General features: G+C 40.3%; 1 protein-coding gene across 1 annotated transcript in view; it reads left to right on the top strand.

Annotated features, from left to right (window-relative positions):
- Positions 1 to 14,275, top strand: part of ODAD2 (outer dynein arm docking complex subunit 2) — a 303,897-nt gene that overhangs the window by 61,869 nt on the left and 227,753 nt on the right. Inside the window, exons 5-10 of the mRNA XM_049705317.1 lie at positions 2,566 to 3,376; positions 8,137 to 8,294; positions 10,514 to 10,715; positions 11,342 to 11,448; positions 11,622 to 11,758; positions 14,001 to 14,117. Of these exons, the coding sequence (XP_049561274.1) occupies positions 3,153 to 3,376; positions 8,137 to 8,294; positions 10,514 to 10,715; positions 11,342 to 11,448; positions 11,622 to 11,758; positions 14,001 to 14,117 (945 nt within the window). The 5' untranslated portion in view covers positions 2,566 to 3,152. The remainder of the gene's footprint in view (positions 1 to 2,565; positions 3,377 to 8,136; positions 8,295 to 10,513; positions 10,716 to 11,341; positions 11,449 to 11,621; positions 11,759 to 14,000; positions 14,118 to 14,275) is intronic.

Raw genomic sequence — 14,275 nt, 5'->3', positions numbered from 1 at the left:
TGCTTCTGCTCAAGTGTTACAGAAATTATTCACGAATGGGTTTCATTTTATTAATGATCCTGGAGGCTTGCAACGGACCCTTAAAAAAGAAAAATTGTTGTATCCACTGGATGAGTAGAGAACATGAGTGTAAAGTGATTCTCAATTTATGGCAACAAACACATGCAGTAAAACTTTTTTCCCTGTAATTGTTAAACTTTAAAATCTTCAATTAATTCAAAGATATGTACTATGTATGCCCATGTGTTCATTGTAACCATGTTTCTCAGGCCCTAAGAACTCATGGATTGACACTGGGTGGAAACGTCCCATCAGCCTGTCTTGATAAAAAATGTTAGTTTTTGAATTTTCGCCCGAGTTATACTTACCATTTTGGAACGTCACTGGAATTATTGGAATAAATGCTGTAGCTTTGGTTCTCTTGGTAAATTAAGAGGCCATTAGAAATTTCTCATACTTAAGAAGAAAAAAAATACAAGACCACCTATTTTTTCTTTTAAAAACTCAGTTGGGCCTCCAAAGTCTTTTTTTTTTTTTTTAAAGATCTTTTATACATGGTCTTCTCTTCTTTGGGATTTTGTTCCACTTTTTATTTTTCGAATACTATTCAAATCAGATTGTACTTGCTTTCTGGATGCTCATAGGCTCCCAAAGATTTTCTTAGGCCTTATTCTTAAATCAAGCCTGACCATTGCCGCAGCTCCTGGTTTATTAGACTCAGAAAAACAATTTGAATAGAGTCAAATGTGTTACACACATTCTTAGAAGAATGTATCATGATGAAAAGACTTTTTGCCTGTCGTAGCTCCTTCGTAAGTGTCTTCCAGGAAGTTACTCTATGGCATGTTGACTGCCACAGCCTTACGTAATTTCACATTTTTCTTTTAAAAGGTGCAAGAAGGAAATGATGCATACAATTCAGCTTTATAAACCAAAACAAGTTTGTACTTAACATTAAAAACAAATAGAACTGTCCTCCTGAACCTTTCCATATAAGATAAATCTATTTGCGTTTATTCTCGTAATACTGGGAAACTCAGGAGTGTCACACGTAAACATCAGTACCTGCTTATGTGTTCAGAATCTAGCAGAAACAAAACACTGAAGTACTAAAACGACTGCACACAACAAATTCGTACATTTTTTGGTATACCTTTTATTTCACTAACACTTTTTCAGATATATATATGTACATATGTATGTGTATATATATATATGTTGTTCTCAACCTTATCTGATCCAATACTTGCTTTTTATAACAAATAGTTTGTAATGCCCACTTTACTCTTCTGAAATCAAAATCATAGTTTTAAATCTCAATGGTGCTCTAAATGTAAAATAAAGGAAGATAATTGAAATAAAGTGTCAGCATGTAAATGCTCAAGTATATATGTGTATATATATATATATATATATATGTGCTCAGAATATATAATGAAGTGAGCAGTTGCTTTAGCCTCACATAGAATTACTGTGTGTGCAGTAGCTCCAAATACAGACGAGTCACTGAAACTTAAAATTGTGTGACTAACATTTCAGTCAATGACATGACTTTACCAACTGCTGACATCTTGGTAAAGTTCTGTGTAAAATGAAGTCTATACAACTGTCCTTTGATTTATATAATAGTTTAAATTCTGGAAAATTCAGTGCATATTAAAACTGTGAAAAAATCCTTCATGATTATTTGTAAAATAGTGATAGGTTGTAGGCTCAGGTATTAATTATCTGAAGTGTTTACGTACTACATGCTGGAGATTGCAGCATAATTCTTCCTTCTGGGGGACTGTCCTGCACATTGCAGGACATCTGGCATTCTAGGTCCTCATCACTAAATGCTAACAGTGTTCCATTCTTATCATTTTGATAATGAAACATCTGTACAGTGTGTGTCCTCTGCTTCTCAGCAGCCAGTACTGCCCATCTGAGGACCTCTGATCTAGATGTCCCTGTTACTGTATTTCAAGATTTAATGCAGGATGGAAAGTAAATCTCCAAATCATTTCTGTAGACTATTGGTACTGAGCTTTTGTAATAATGATGGGTCGAGGGGGAAGCTAATTACATTCTTTATTTAACTTTTTTAACCATTCTCTGATATTCCAGAAGAAAGGTTTTAATGATCAGTATTATTACAGATGAGAAAATAAACAAGTATAGATTATCTGAAAAAAAGTCTTAAATGTCCATTATGTATTAATGTCAGAACTTATTTATTAGCTTGGCTCTTATTTAAGTTTACAGATAATGTTATCTTTTCAAATATCTTCTTTTAAAGGCTAATTTCTATTTAGCTAAAGTAAAATTTATTTCAATTTCTGTTTTACATTTTAATGCTAGACTCTTGGTAATCTAGATAAACAGGCTAAAGAGATTCTCATTTGTTCTCACATTTGCTCTTAAGAAAGTTATGAATTACAATAAAATATTCTGGGCAGGGAGTATGGAATTTGAACTGCTCAAATATTTTGATTAATAGGGTCAATATGCGCTTTACCAATTTTCAGAAAAAAAATTAAAATTCTATGTCACTTAATGTTTTTATTGTGTTTCTTATGAATTCAGAAGGCACTTGGGGGACATCCAGTGCTCTCAGGATCATTTTCATCAGCCATCATTGCACTGATGCAGATGTATGATGATGACAAAGGATAACAGAAGTCATTTGAATAGCATGATTCTAAACAATGTGTGATCCAGCTCAAAAGAGATCGCTCACTTCACCTCTGGCCCCAGCAGAGCTGCAACCCAAAGGCCTTGATGCCAACCTCCTGCAATTCTTTTTGTTTCGCTCCTGGACTTTCCTGTTTCCAATTTCTGCCCAGCTATTTGAATTCTCTCTCTTAGGCCCAGGAAAATGAGAAAGAAGCTCTTCATTCCAGGGCAGGCAGATACTGGAAAATCCTTACATCCTCGTCAGTTTCACTTAGCGCTGGTTCAGGGAAAGTTGACTATTTTATTGAATTGAAGAGCAACTGGATAATTTAAAAAATCCACCTCTGAGATGAATAAGCAGAATGTGGGTTGGGTAAGTGCTAGCTTAAAATCTTGAAAATGAGCAATGTTCCGGGGGAAAGGTGGATGCTATTGTCTCTCTCTCTGCCTTGACGCAGTGTGCGCGCTGAGCTCGGGTCTGAGCATCGTGGGACCCCATGGGCACGGCACTGACAAGGTCCGCGCAGTGGACGGCTGTGGGGCACGGGGCTAGGGCCCTGGAAACTACCCCTCTCAATGAGGCGATACTGAAGGAAATTATTGTGTTTGTGGAGAGTTTTATCTGTAAACATCCCCAAGAGGCAAACTATGTTTTTGTAGAACCACTGGAATGGAAAACCAGTTTGGACCCCTCAGCCTTTGGACCGGGCTACGTGGTCAGGTAAGCCAGTGAATTGCTTCTAGAGTTTAATGTCTTCAGTTGCACATTTTTTATTGATTGGTTGTAGGTTTGGGGCAAGTCGCTTAACCTCTGTGAATCTCAGAAATCTCAGAAAACCGGAGGCGCTCGGGTGGAATCTGAGGATATTTTGTTTGGCCAGCACACTAATTTTTAAATTTGAATTTTCTTTCCATAGGGGATGTGTTTTCCAGGTCACTGCACTCCCAACGTTTGCTGTTGCCTTGTGACTGGTCTTTCCGCTCCTATGAACTGCCAGATGCCACTAGGCATTGATTTTGTGATCTCAGATATAGACAAAATCCCTTCTGATATTTAAATCTGTAAAATCTATGGGGTGGCAGAGGGAGAGTGGTACATTTTGCTTAACATAAGGGAGAAACTTCCTAACAATTAGCATTGTCCTCAAATGAGAACTTTCCAAATCTGAGATTTAAAACAAAAAATCCTATCTCCACCTCAAACAATGGACTACCAGTTTATGTCTTTTGAACATAGCTAAATATATATCTTATGTAAATTACATACGTTTATATAACTATATTATACTTATATGAAATATTGATATATAAGTATAAATTACAATTGTAAATGATAAATTTATATAAATTCATATATACTTTTTTTGGTCACATCCTCAGTTTATGTGTCACTCCAGGCATTCTGATCCTCTTTTCTGTATCTCTGTCCGTCTTTGGTTTTGCCTATGAACTTTTTTTTTTTTTGTGGTACGCAGGCCTCTCACTGTTGTGGCTTCTCCCGTTGCGGAGCACAGGCTCCGGACGTGCAGGCTCAGCGGCCATGGCTCACGGGCCCAGCTGCTCTGTGGCATGTGGGATCTTCCCGGACCGGGGCACGAACCCGTGTCCCCTGCACTGGCAGGCGGACTCCCAACCACTGCGCCACCAGGGAAGCCCGCCTATGAACTTTTAAAGTCTGATCTTTTCAAAAACAGCTCTCTAACTAGGCAAAGTTTCCTATAGATGCCTTTTCCATTTTTTCCCTTTGGGATTATTTGTGAGAATAAACTCAGAGTTTAATTTTTAGAACTGTAAAATCATTCTTGAACTGTATTTCAAAAGCTCTTTAGTTCTGGTATCATGATCTATTTTCTCTCTGAATTTTCTGAAATCTTTTTTTTTTAATCGTATTTTTAACGGTGCTTATGGTCACTTTCTCCCAAAGTGCTTCATTGCTCCCACCTAAGTTCAATGTAGCATCGCACATTGTTTTTTCTAATTTTTGAAAGATGAACTCATCTGTAAAATCAATTAAAAACGTGAACTACTTGGTGCAAAGATGGATTTAAAGCAAATGTCAGAAGAGATCAAGATTGTTGTTGTATTGTCGTTGTATCTTGCCTCTCTACTAATTTTGTGTACGAGTGCAGACGTGATCACATCTGTGCCCTAGTTAGGGGGGCTGACATACATATAATGTATCACTATTTCTCTATCCCTGTCCAGTTTTCTTTGCTTTATTTCTATTTTTGTATCTCTGCATACAGTGTCTAGATACAGTGTTCCCTCAAGCAGGATGTTTTGACATTTTGACACCATGTATATTCTGAACCAACTACCCCTTGATTGTCTTCCTTCTGTCAAATTTGCCATGCAGCTTTTCTGTGGGCCAACTTTTCTATCTGTCATTCTTGTTTCTTACCTGTGTTGATGATACCTTTGATGCTGGAAGGGATGAGAAGGGTGTGATAGCAGCGCTTGTTGCATAGGAAGGAATGTGTGTCTGTGTGTCTTGATGAAAACCAGGTAGGCACTGACTGCCCCGAAGAAGGCAAAGGATACAGCTGAGATTTTGGTAATAATGGAGAATACCAAATGCTTTCATATCCAGGTCTTGACCATACCCCAAGGAACTGTCAGCAACCCATAGCCACTTGGTGTCTGCTACGTCCAGCAACATAAGAAGCGAGGTAAACCAGGGGTGCCCTCAAAGGCAAGAAGAGTGTGTTGTGAAGCAGCCCCACTGCCTCATTCTTCGCCCTTTGGTTCACATGCACTCTTTTTGCTCAGCTCTCGAACCTTAGAACACATTTATTCATTTATTTAAAGTGGGGGAAGCCCACTAGTCAGGATTCATGTCTGTAAGTCCATGTGGATAGCCAAGTCATCATGAGGAATTTAAGCCTAGAGTCTCTGGACGCATTGCTACCAAACAGTAATATCCTTGCATGTTTTAGAATAGAGGCAGATTCTTCATGGGGATATACATTTCCTCAGTCCTCTGGTTCCAAAACAAGTCAATTGTATCTATACTGATACAATTTTTGTTGATCTCTGCAGATATTTTGGGGGCTGTGTTTATACTTGTGGCCTCACTTCTCAGCAGATGTTGTGCATCTCCAAACGCGCTCTCTGTAGCCATCAGCACAGTTGTGATCAGCCTTCTTCTGATTTAGGCTCATCGCATCTCACGTTGAAACCCGTCCTTTAGTCACACACTGAGGAGGTTGTACGTTCCACCCACCACCTTCTTTTGTGCGGATGGTTATTAATTGACTAGATAAGTGCAGGACTTTACGCATGGCCTGATTCACTCATTTCCTTTAGACTCATTCCCGGTGTGCAGCTGCTCTTCCTGTAGTATCACCTCTCCACGTTCGATTTTGAGGGGAAAATGTCTCTACTTCCATTTTAATGGAAATCATAGGTCTCTTATCACCATTTCCAATTGCTTTTGTTCTTATCACACAGGATGAGATTAACAATCTTCCTAAAACACCTCAGAATGAAGCCCAAGCCACTGTAAATTAAGGACAAGTGACACCACTCAGTGGTGACGCCATGTGTGGGGGGTGCACAGAACTGAGGCGCTTGAGTCTCTAGAATGTAGCTTGGGTGAGCGTTCAGAATTGCTTTGTGAAAATGTTGGTACCTGTTCTCTCCTTTGGTAGAACTATGATTTTTGAATCACGTCTGCTTTAATATCGCTGTATGTCAGTTGTGAACCGCAGTCTGCTGTGTCTCAGTTATGTACATGAGTCGGGACCAAGTTATATGCCGGTACGAGTTCTGTGTGGATGAGACAACAGGACGCCTGAGCGAGGGCTCCTCCTCTAGTGATGCACACTTCACACACAGTTCATACCTTTTTGGTCCTTAGTTTTCTGATCAGTATCACTAAGGCTGAATTACATGATCTCCAGCCTTAAAATGGTATTGTTTTATGAGACAATAATTATCGTATTTTGGTAAAATTTCAAGGTCACAGTATAAAGGTCAGTGGCCCAAAGTTCTGTTATTGAACTCTGGGTTATCCCTGAGCATTACTACCTAGTTTCTCACCTATAGACTTATTTGTGGAGTAATTACTATGTTCTGGACATGGAACCTGACATTGGGGACTAAATAAATCAGACCTTTTTTCTTGCTCTCTATAGCATAAGCTGAGTATTTTTAGCTCCCTCCTGCAGTTCCAGTTTAAAAGTCTCTTGATCAGGTCGGTGGATTTCATTTATTCTTTCTTTCATTCTGCTTGACCTTATCAAGGTGGCTACAGCAGTTTTCTTCCAAAGAGCTCTTTCCTCAGCGCCAGCAGACCGTGAGCCTGAAACGGGAGGCTGCTTTTCGACAGTCCTCTCCATCACTGGCGTTTTAGCTGCCTGTTCAGCTGCAGGCTTCCGCCGGCAGAAGCAACGAGAATGTCCTATGCCCTGCCGTTATCCTGGTCTCCCCAGGAGTTTCAGCTTCTCAAGTTCAGGAGCTTGGTCCTGTGGGCATTCAGTCTGCCTGTGTCTCCGTCCTTTCCTCCTCCGCTCAGCACCAGCGGCCCGCCCCAGAGCAGACCTCTATGAAAGCTCCTCGATCCTTAGGGCGTTCTTCCAAGAGCTTTATTCCTGGGAAAGTAGACGTTTTGTAAACGATGCGTGTCCCTGGCAAGTCTAAAAACATTTTGCTCCTTCATTTATGAAATAGTAGTAGATTGTCTTGAGCGTCAACATTTCACAGCTATTTATCTGTGTTACAATTTAAAATATCAGGTCTTAAGATGTGGACAGTTTTGCCAGAGATATCAGTATGCAGTGAAAAGCTAGGCAGTTTAGGTAATGTTGTAAGTGGTAGAAAACTAGAGATGTATCACTGCCATAAAAACATCTTAGTCTTTTAGAAATGCCAACCTAAAAAAGTTAAAATGGCCAGAAACACCAATCTAGGAGAGCTAATAATTTCTGATCAGGAAAAAGCCTAGTTAGAAAGATTGCTTGTTATCCTAAAGTAGACCAAATTGGAGGTTTGGAGTGGGAAAATAATCCATTGAGGGGATCTAGTTTGTCTTTTTTCATAGCTTTTTTTGCTAATAAACAGAGTAGCCAAGAAAATTCCTAACCACTAATTACTGTGGTATAAAAATTTTATAAATTAAATAACATTAGAAATCCACAAAACATGAAAGGTTCTGTAGAACCAGGGATTTTTGAAAACATGTCCAATGCATTATTAGAAAAACAACCCCCAAAACTGTGATTGAGTTCACATAGGTATTCAAGAAATTGTTTAAAAATTTTCTTCCTGGGTATATCACGTTGCTAATAAGTCTGGGGATTTAAGGGCCTGAGTGTGGATGAAAGTGGGAAAATAGATGAGTTTCTAACAAGAGGTATTTATATTCTCTGTGCTTTATCATGAGACATGGAAATAATTTGTTGAAATGTCTTAAATTTAACTTCTACTGGCCTCCAGGTTAACCTTAAGCTTTCAAAAAACAATTTTTTTTTCATTTTTTAGTGAAACAACAGTCGAGTCAGAAGAAGCGGATAGCAATGCACAGCCTTTGCTATTTCTCTCTGTACCACAGATCAAAATTAGGAGCTTTGGGCAGCTGTCACGTGTGTTACATATTGCCACAGATGCCAAGCTGAAGGAAGCACAAGCGTGTATTGAAGGTGATATTTACACTCCAGTCTGTGATTTGCACTTTCAGAAACTTAATCTTGGGGGCGGGGGAGGGAATCATTCCTTACAGTCTCTTGAAAAAAGTTCTCTAACCTGAAAGGTAAAAAGTGCTATGTTCAACTTGATTTCTTGACTTAAAAATGTCATTGATTTATTTTGGCTGAAATGTTATGCTCATATCAGATTTCTACTTTAAATGAGAAGCCTAATGCTTTACCGTTAGTAAGCTTCGAGATTTCTAATTTTAGTATGTCGTTTAAAGAGAGCCTTCTTAGCTCCTGGAAAGACCTGACGCCTTTAAGGTTCATGTCGGGGAGAAAACAGCTGTCCAGGGCCAGCACCAGCATCCACCCTCTCATCCTGCATTCTGCTGGTTTAAAGAGAGCCTTCTTAGCTCCTGGAAAGACCTGACGCCTTTAAGGTTCATGTCGGGGAGAAAACAGCTGTCCAGGGCCAGCACCAGCATCCACCCTCTCATCCTGCATTCTGCTGTGATGGGTGGTGATTCGTTTCCTTTAAAATGAATGTAGCCTCTTGCTTTAGCGTACAGCCCATAATCATCTCACTTCCCTTTTGTCTCAGCCCTTTGCATTGTGGAAATACACAGCTTTCTGTGAATAGTTACATTCATTCAGTGGGAAGTATTTTTCCTCTTCACTAAAGTTATGTAATGTTCTTATTATTGTCTAATCGTCTAACATGCAAAAAAGAATGTGATTGATCACCTGCTATAATTGGGCTCTAAGTATTTCTTACGAGTAGAAACACCTGACAATAGGTAATTATGTCCTATATGTGTTCTGCTTCTTTGGAATCGTGTGACCAGTGTGTCCCAGGCATAAGGTCCCTCATCTGTCTCTCATCATTCTTTGCCACTGTCCGTGGCTGTGAGGTGGAAAGTTAGTCCTTTTTCTTTAAGATGTGAACCTTAGAACAGCAGCTTCTTTTTACATCTTGACTGCTCTCCCTGTACATCAAAGCTATTTTTCTGAGAGGGATGAAATCTTGAGAATAAGAGTGAATTTAAGAAGAGTCAGTAGACGCATGGTTGTTCACTAAATTCAACTTAATATGTAAACTTAATCCATAGAGTGTTGTATGCCCAGTCTGGCTAAATATGTATCCTTCGCTGCATTTTGCCCTTTCTGTAAGAGTTCTAGGTACAGCTCTTCGTTTTTGGTCCACATTGCGTGGTACCTGGCAATTTGGAAGTCAGCTTTGTGTCCTTCCCCAGAATTCACCTAGTATCTTCATAATCCTTAGAGATGACAGCCGTAAGGTGGTGAGTGGAGATGCTCACTAAGTGGTTGGTTCCCAGGCCTCCTTCCCTTGCTCCCCCCAAGACTCTCCTGCTGGTAGTCTGCATCCTGTGGGAAAGTTAGTGCCGTCGCCGTGCTTCCCATCAGGTCAGGCTTTCTGAATTAGTCCCATAGGCATCCCCCAACCCATCCAAATGCACATAGATTTTCACCTGAGTTGAATTCCTCCTTTCTAAACACGGTTCTGCCCCTTTCTCCCTCATTTTCAACCATATAGTTTTTTGGCCTTTATTAAATTCTGTTTTCAACATCTCTAGGTTCAACTTTCAACCTTGATCACAAGTTGGTATTTAGAATTTTCACTATGATTTTGGCATGTACGTAAATACTGGTTAGATTCGTTTTCCCAACTAATGTCAAAAGACATTGAAAATATAAGCAGTTCAGACAGGTGGAAAAGATTGGCAGTAGATCTGTAGACTGAGAAAAACATGCTATTTTGAAGAGAAAGCATTTGTGAATACTGTTCACTGGTGTACACACACACACGCACACACGCACACACACACACACACGGTTCTAGTGATCATTCTTCTAAGGAGACCAGTATTTCTCTATCTTCAAATCAATTCTGAATGTATTGATTGAATGCCTCTTCTGAACAATGCCCCACAGTCAACTTAAAAAAAAATAGACCTCTTAGCTTCTGTCCTATTAGGGTGATAGCATATAGAGATGATATTACAGTACAAGTAAACATCTCAAGAGGTGTGAGAAAGTTCCTAAGTACAGTAAAATCTGAGAAGTAGAGATTAATTCAAACTGGGTCAATCAGAGAAAGCTTAATGAAAGAAACACATTTGAGTGTGCTCCAAAGGATATGATAGTCTTTATGGTTCTTGCAATAGAAGACAAGAAGATAATTTTTTTTAATTCACTTTTTTGATCAGCAAACAGAAACCCCATAGCAAAAATCCTGGGCTTGGATTATAATATGATAAAGGAAATAAATGAAGACTCATCTGTATTAACTATTCTTGATAAAATTACCAAAGATGATGATCCTGAAAGTGAGATTAAGATGAAGATTGCCCTGCTACTCAAGCAGCTGGATCTGCACCTACTCAATCATTCTCTGAAAAATATTTCCTTGTGAGTCTTTTTTTTCAAAAAGAAGCCTCTAAAAATTGGTTATAAAAAGTACTTTCAGAGCTTTAGGGAAAAGACACAAGAAAAATAAAGTTTGGAAGTGGTTGCTATTGATTTAACATTACATTTTTTGGAATAAAATTTTAGTTATTGCATGAAGATTTCTAATTCTAAACAGTACAATTTTCAGTTAACATGGCTAAAACATTGTAGTGGAGTTTCATCTAATTCTGAAGACATTAAGTGGTCTTGTTATTTTCAAAGTCTCAAACTATTAGATAAATTTAAAAATTATAATGCAATTATCGTGTAGTTTATCAAGTTTAAAACTTGTTCATTTGTCTAGTATTTTCTAGTACTTTGGAATTATCATTAAGAAATGAAGTGAATATTGAAATGAGTATATTTAATGTTGCCTTCAACGCGAATCACTGATTCTTTGATGTTTTGACAGTGTTATAACACTGTAACCTGGTTAAAATTCACTGTAATTTTGTTGTTGTATAATTTAACTGATATTTTAATTACAAAAAAATATATTCCCCCTGATATAATGAAATGTTTTCATGTTGTTTTCTGTAGATTCTGTTTTAAAGTATTTAAAATGAATTTCTAAACATTTATTTCAGAGAAATACGATTAAATCCAGGGACTGTTAAGAATGATATAGAGCTGCTTAAACGGTTCTCAGGAAAGGGAGAAAAGACAGTCTTGGAATCTATCGAGTACACCTCAGGTTCATTTTATATTATATATATTTTCATAATTATATTTTCAAAATGCTTCAGTAGCTACATTAAATATTTAAGAAATGAAAACTTAAAATTTCAATCCTATTTTTTTGAAGCCAACCTATTTTACAAGTTGAGGTTAAGGAGCTCCTTTTAATTGATTGATAATTGGTTTCAGATTACGAATTTTCAAATGGATGTCGAGCCCCACCTTGGAGACAAATTCAAGGGGAAATTTGTTATGTGCTGGTGAAACCACATGATGCTGAAACTTTGTGCATTACTTGTAGCAAAGAAGGAGTGTTTTTAAATGGTGTAAGTAATTTTTTAAAAACCGTATTGACTTTGGTCTCCGTCAGTGCAGGCATGTCTCCAGGATTGAATCCCAAAACCACAGAAAATGAAGTATGTTCTGTGGGATTCATGCAGATCCCTTTGCTGTGTGTTTGCTGTCTCTGTGTCCCCTTGCAGGTCCTTAAGTCAGTATTCTAGGAAATGGCCTTCAAAGTGACCCGTTCCACTAACTACAGCCTCTTTAACATAATCAGTTTGCTGATTAATGACACAAGTATTTAAGGAAAGACAAGTCGATAAAGGAGCACCGAGGTAATGCGGAAGCAGTTGGAAGAGTTGAGGGGACAGACGAAAGAGCAGGGAGGGGACCCACATGCGGGAGCCTGGAGGACGTGCCCCCGGAGTTGGGGCCTCCGCAGTCTGGGGCCTAAGCGGCTCCGGGCAGGGCCCGCGCAGACTGGGACTCAGACCCCTGAGGCGTGGACCCCGCTTGTGTGGGTTCACATGTCTGGAGAATGGTCACCTCCAGGCCGTGCTGGTCCCCTCGGAGCCCAGGAGTCTGCATGGAACCGGCCCCGGAGCCCTGAGGAGTAAGCGGCGCCCACTTAGTGTTGGTGGTGCAGGAGCTGGGGCAGGCTGGGGCAGAGCCTGGCCTGGGCCTCTGACGGTGGCCCGGGGCATTAGTGGGTATCTCAGGGGTCACGGTGAGCCTGGTTCTGGGCCTCTGGGTTCTTCCAGAGGAAATTAGAACCAACTGTTGCTACTGGGAGCAACTGCCACTGCCGGGTGAGGGGCCGTTGCTAGGTGGCTCTGACAGGACGTGGGAGGGAGCATGTCCCTTCTGCCTCGTCCAGCCTCCCCACTGCCCTCTCCCCCGCCGGCCTCCCTCTGCCGGCCTCTCCCCGCCTGCTGCCCGAGACTCAGCCGGCCTGGCAGCGGAGAAACACAGCTTTGCAGGCTCCCGGCCCGAGGGTCGCAAAGCAGAGTGTGGGCGGTGGGCCTCGACCTGAGAGAGTCGGCACATGCATGGCCTTCTGGATCCTCTGGGTTAAAACCTTGACACTGAGCCTCACGTCTGCTGACTGAACTTGGCTAGAAGGAGCTCAGCTTCCTCTGAAAACCCGGCTCTTGCTGTCTTCCGTGTAAAACTGGGGCTCGCAGCAGAATTCTGCAGGGAGGGTCCAGATCCTTAATGGGGACCCAGCTGTCGCAGGGTGCCGTTGGAGCCTTGGCCTGGGCTGCTCTCGACATGCGGCCGTGTTCTCGGCGGCGGGGCTTGTCTTCTGACCTGCCTTTCGTGCTTGTCCCATCAGCGTGGTCCTAGGCTTATTTCTGCACAGAGGAGCCCGACAGCCTAACTATGATTTGCTTTTGGTTTGCTTTGATGCTTTAGAAAAGCGAAATCTCTAACCGGAAAATAAGAGCTTAGAGAAAAAACGGAATGCTTCTCTTGGGCCTTCCAGAGTGGGGCAAGGAGCCTTTGTCTCTGTAAAAGGCTATTGACGCACGTACAACTTTATTTGACATGGAAACATCTGAGTGTTTCTCTCAGGTTAAAGAATGAAAGACAAGGATCTGAAGCTGTTCAGTCGTTACAAGAAAATGTATAACACACTACAGTTTACATGTATCTGTATGTTTTACATATATATACAGTTATACATGTAACACTACAGTTTTTATGTGTATATGTATGTGCAAACACACACATACAGGGTGAAGGAAGAGTAATAGTAGGAAAGCAAAGTGAAATGAGGAACGGAAAGAGAGAAGAGGAGAGACAGAGGCTGAGGGTGGAGGGACAGGTGGTCACATAGAGGTCCTACCCCTAGAAAATGAGCCCATAGCAATCTCACTCCACACGTAGCAGGGGTAGAGTGAGACCAACAGAAACACAGCCTTTTATGTGGTGACATTCTAACCCAGGCCTTCTATGACTTCGTCAAAAGTTCTTGAAGTCATAATGCATTTTCACAGGAGAGGAGTGGGAAGGGAGCTTTCAGGTCTCTGCTGGATAGCAGCGTGCCCTGTGCATCTAGGGGGCACTTGGTAAAGTCTTGCTGAACGAATGAATGAATGAATGAACGAATGAATGGATAGGTAACATTAAGAGGGAAGGGTGTGCCCGTACATTTCGTGTATAAAGACTACCGCATGGATCCTTCAGAGAAGAAAACAATACTTGTGCTTGGGTTGTGATGTATTGGTCTGGTTCTTATATCGCTCATCCATTAATTATAGCACCAAACTTTTTCTTCCAAAGGGCAAAACAGATGATGAGGGGGAAATTAATTATGAGAGAAAAGGAGAAATTTATAAAGACCTTGTCACACTTTTAAGAGAAAAATCAGCAATATTTTCTGAAAATATGTCTCAACAGGTAAGTTTTAGTCTCTTTTGAACTCTCATAGCATTCTACTTTTTGGCTACAACTTTCTATAGCATAAAAAATTGGAGAGTAATTCTGCCTTGTTTTGGACAGTACTTTCAATTATTGGAGTGTTTCCCACAATATAAAGCAATAAATACTGTAAATGT

Source organism: Orcinus orca, chromosome 2, assembly GCF_937001465.1.
Source record: "Orcinus orca chromosome 2, mOrcOrc1.1, whole genome shotgun sequence".
Classification (NCBI taxonomy): domain Eukaryota; kingdom Metazoa; phylum Chordata; class Mammalia; order Artiodactyla; family Delphinidae; genus Orcinus; species Orcinus orca.
The sequence above is the reverse complement of the archived record's forward strand: the minus strand, read 5'-3'. Positions and strand labels throughout refer to the sequence as shown.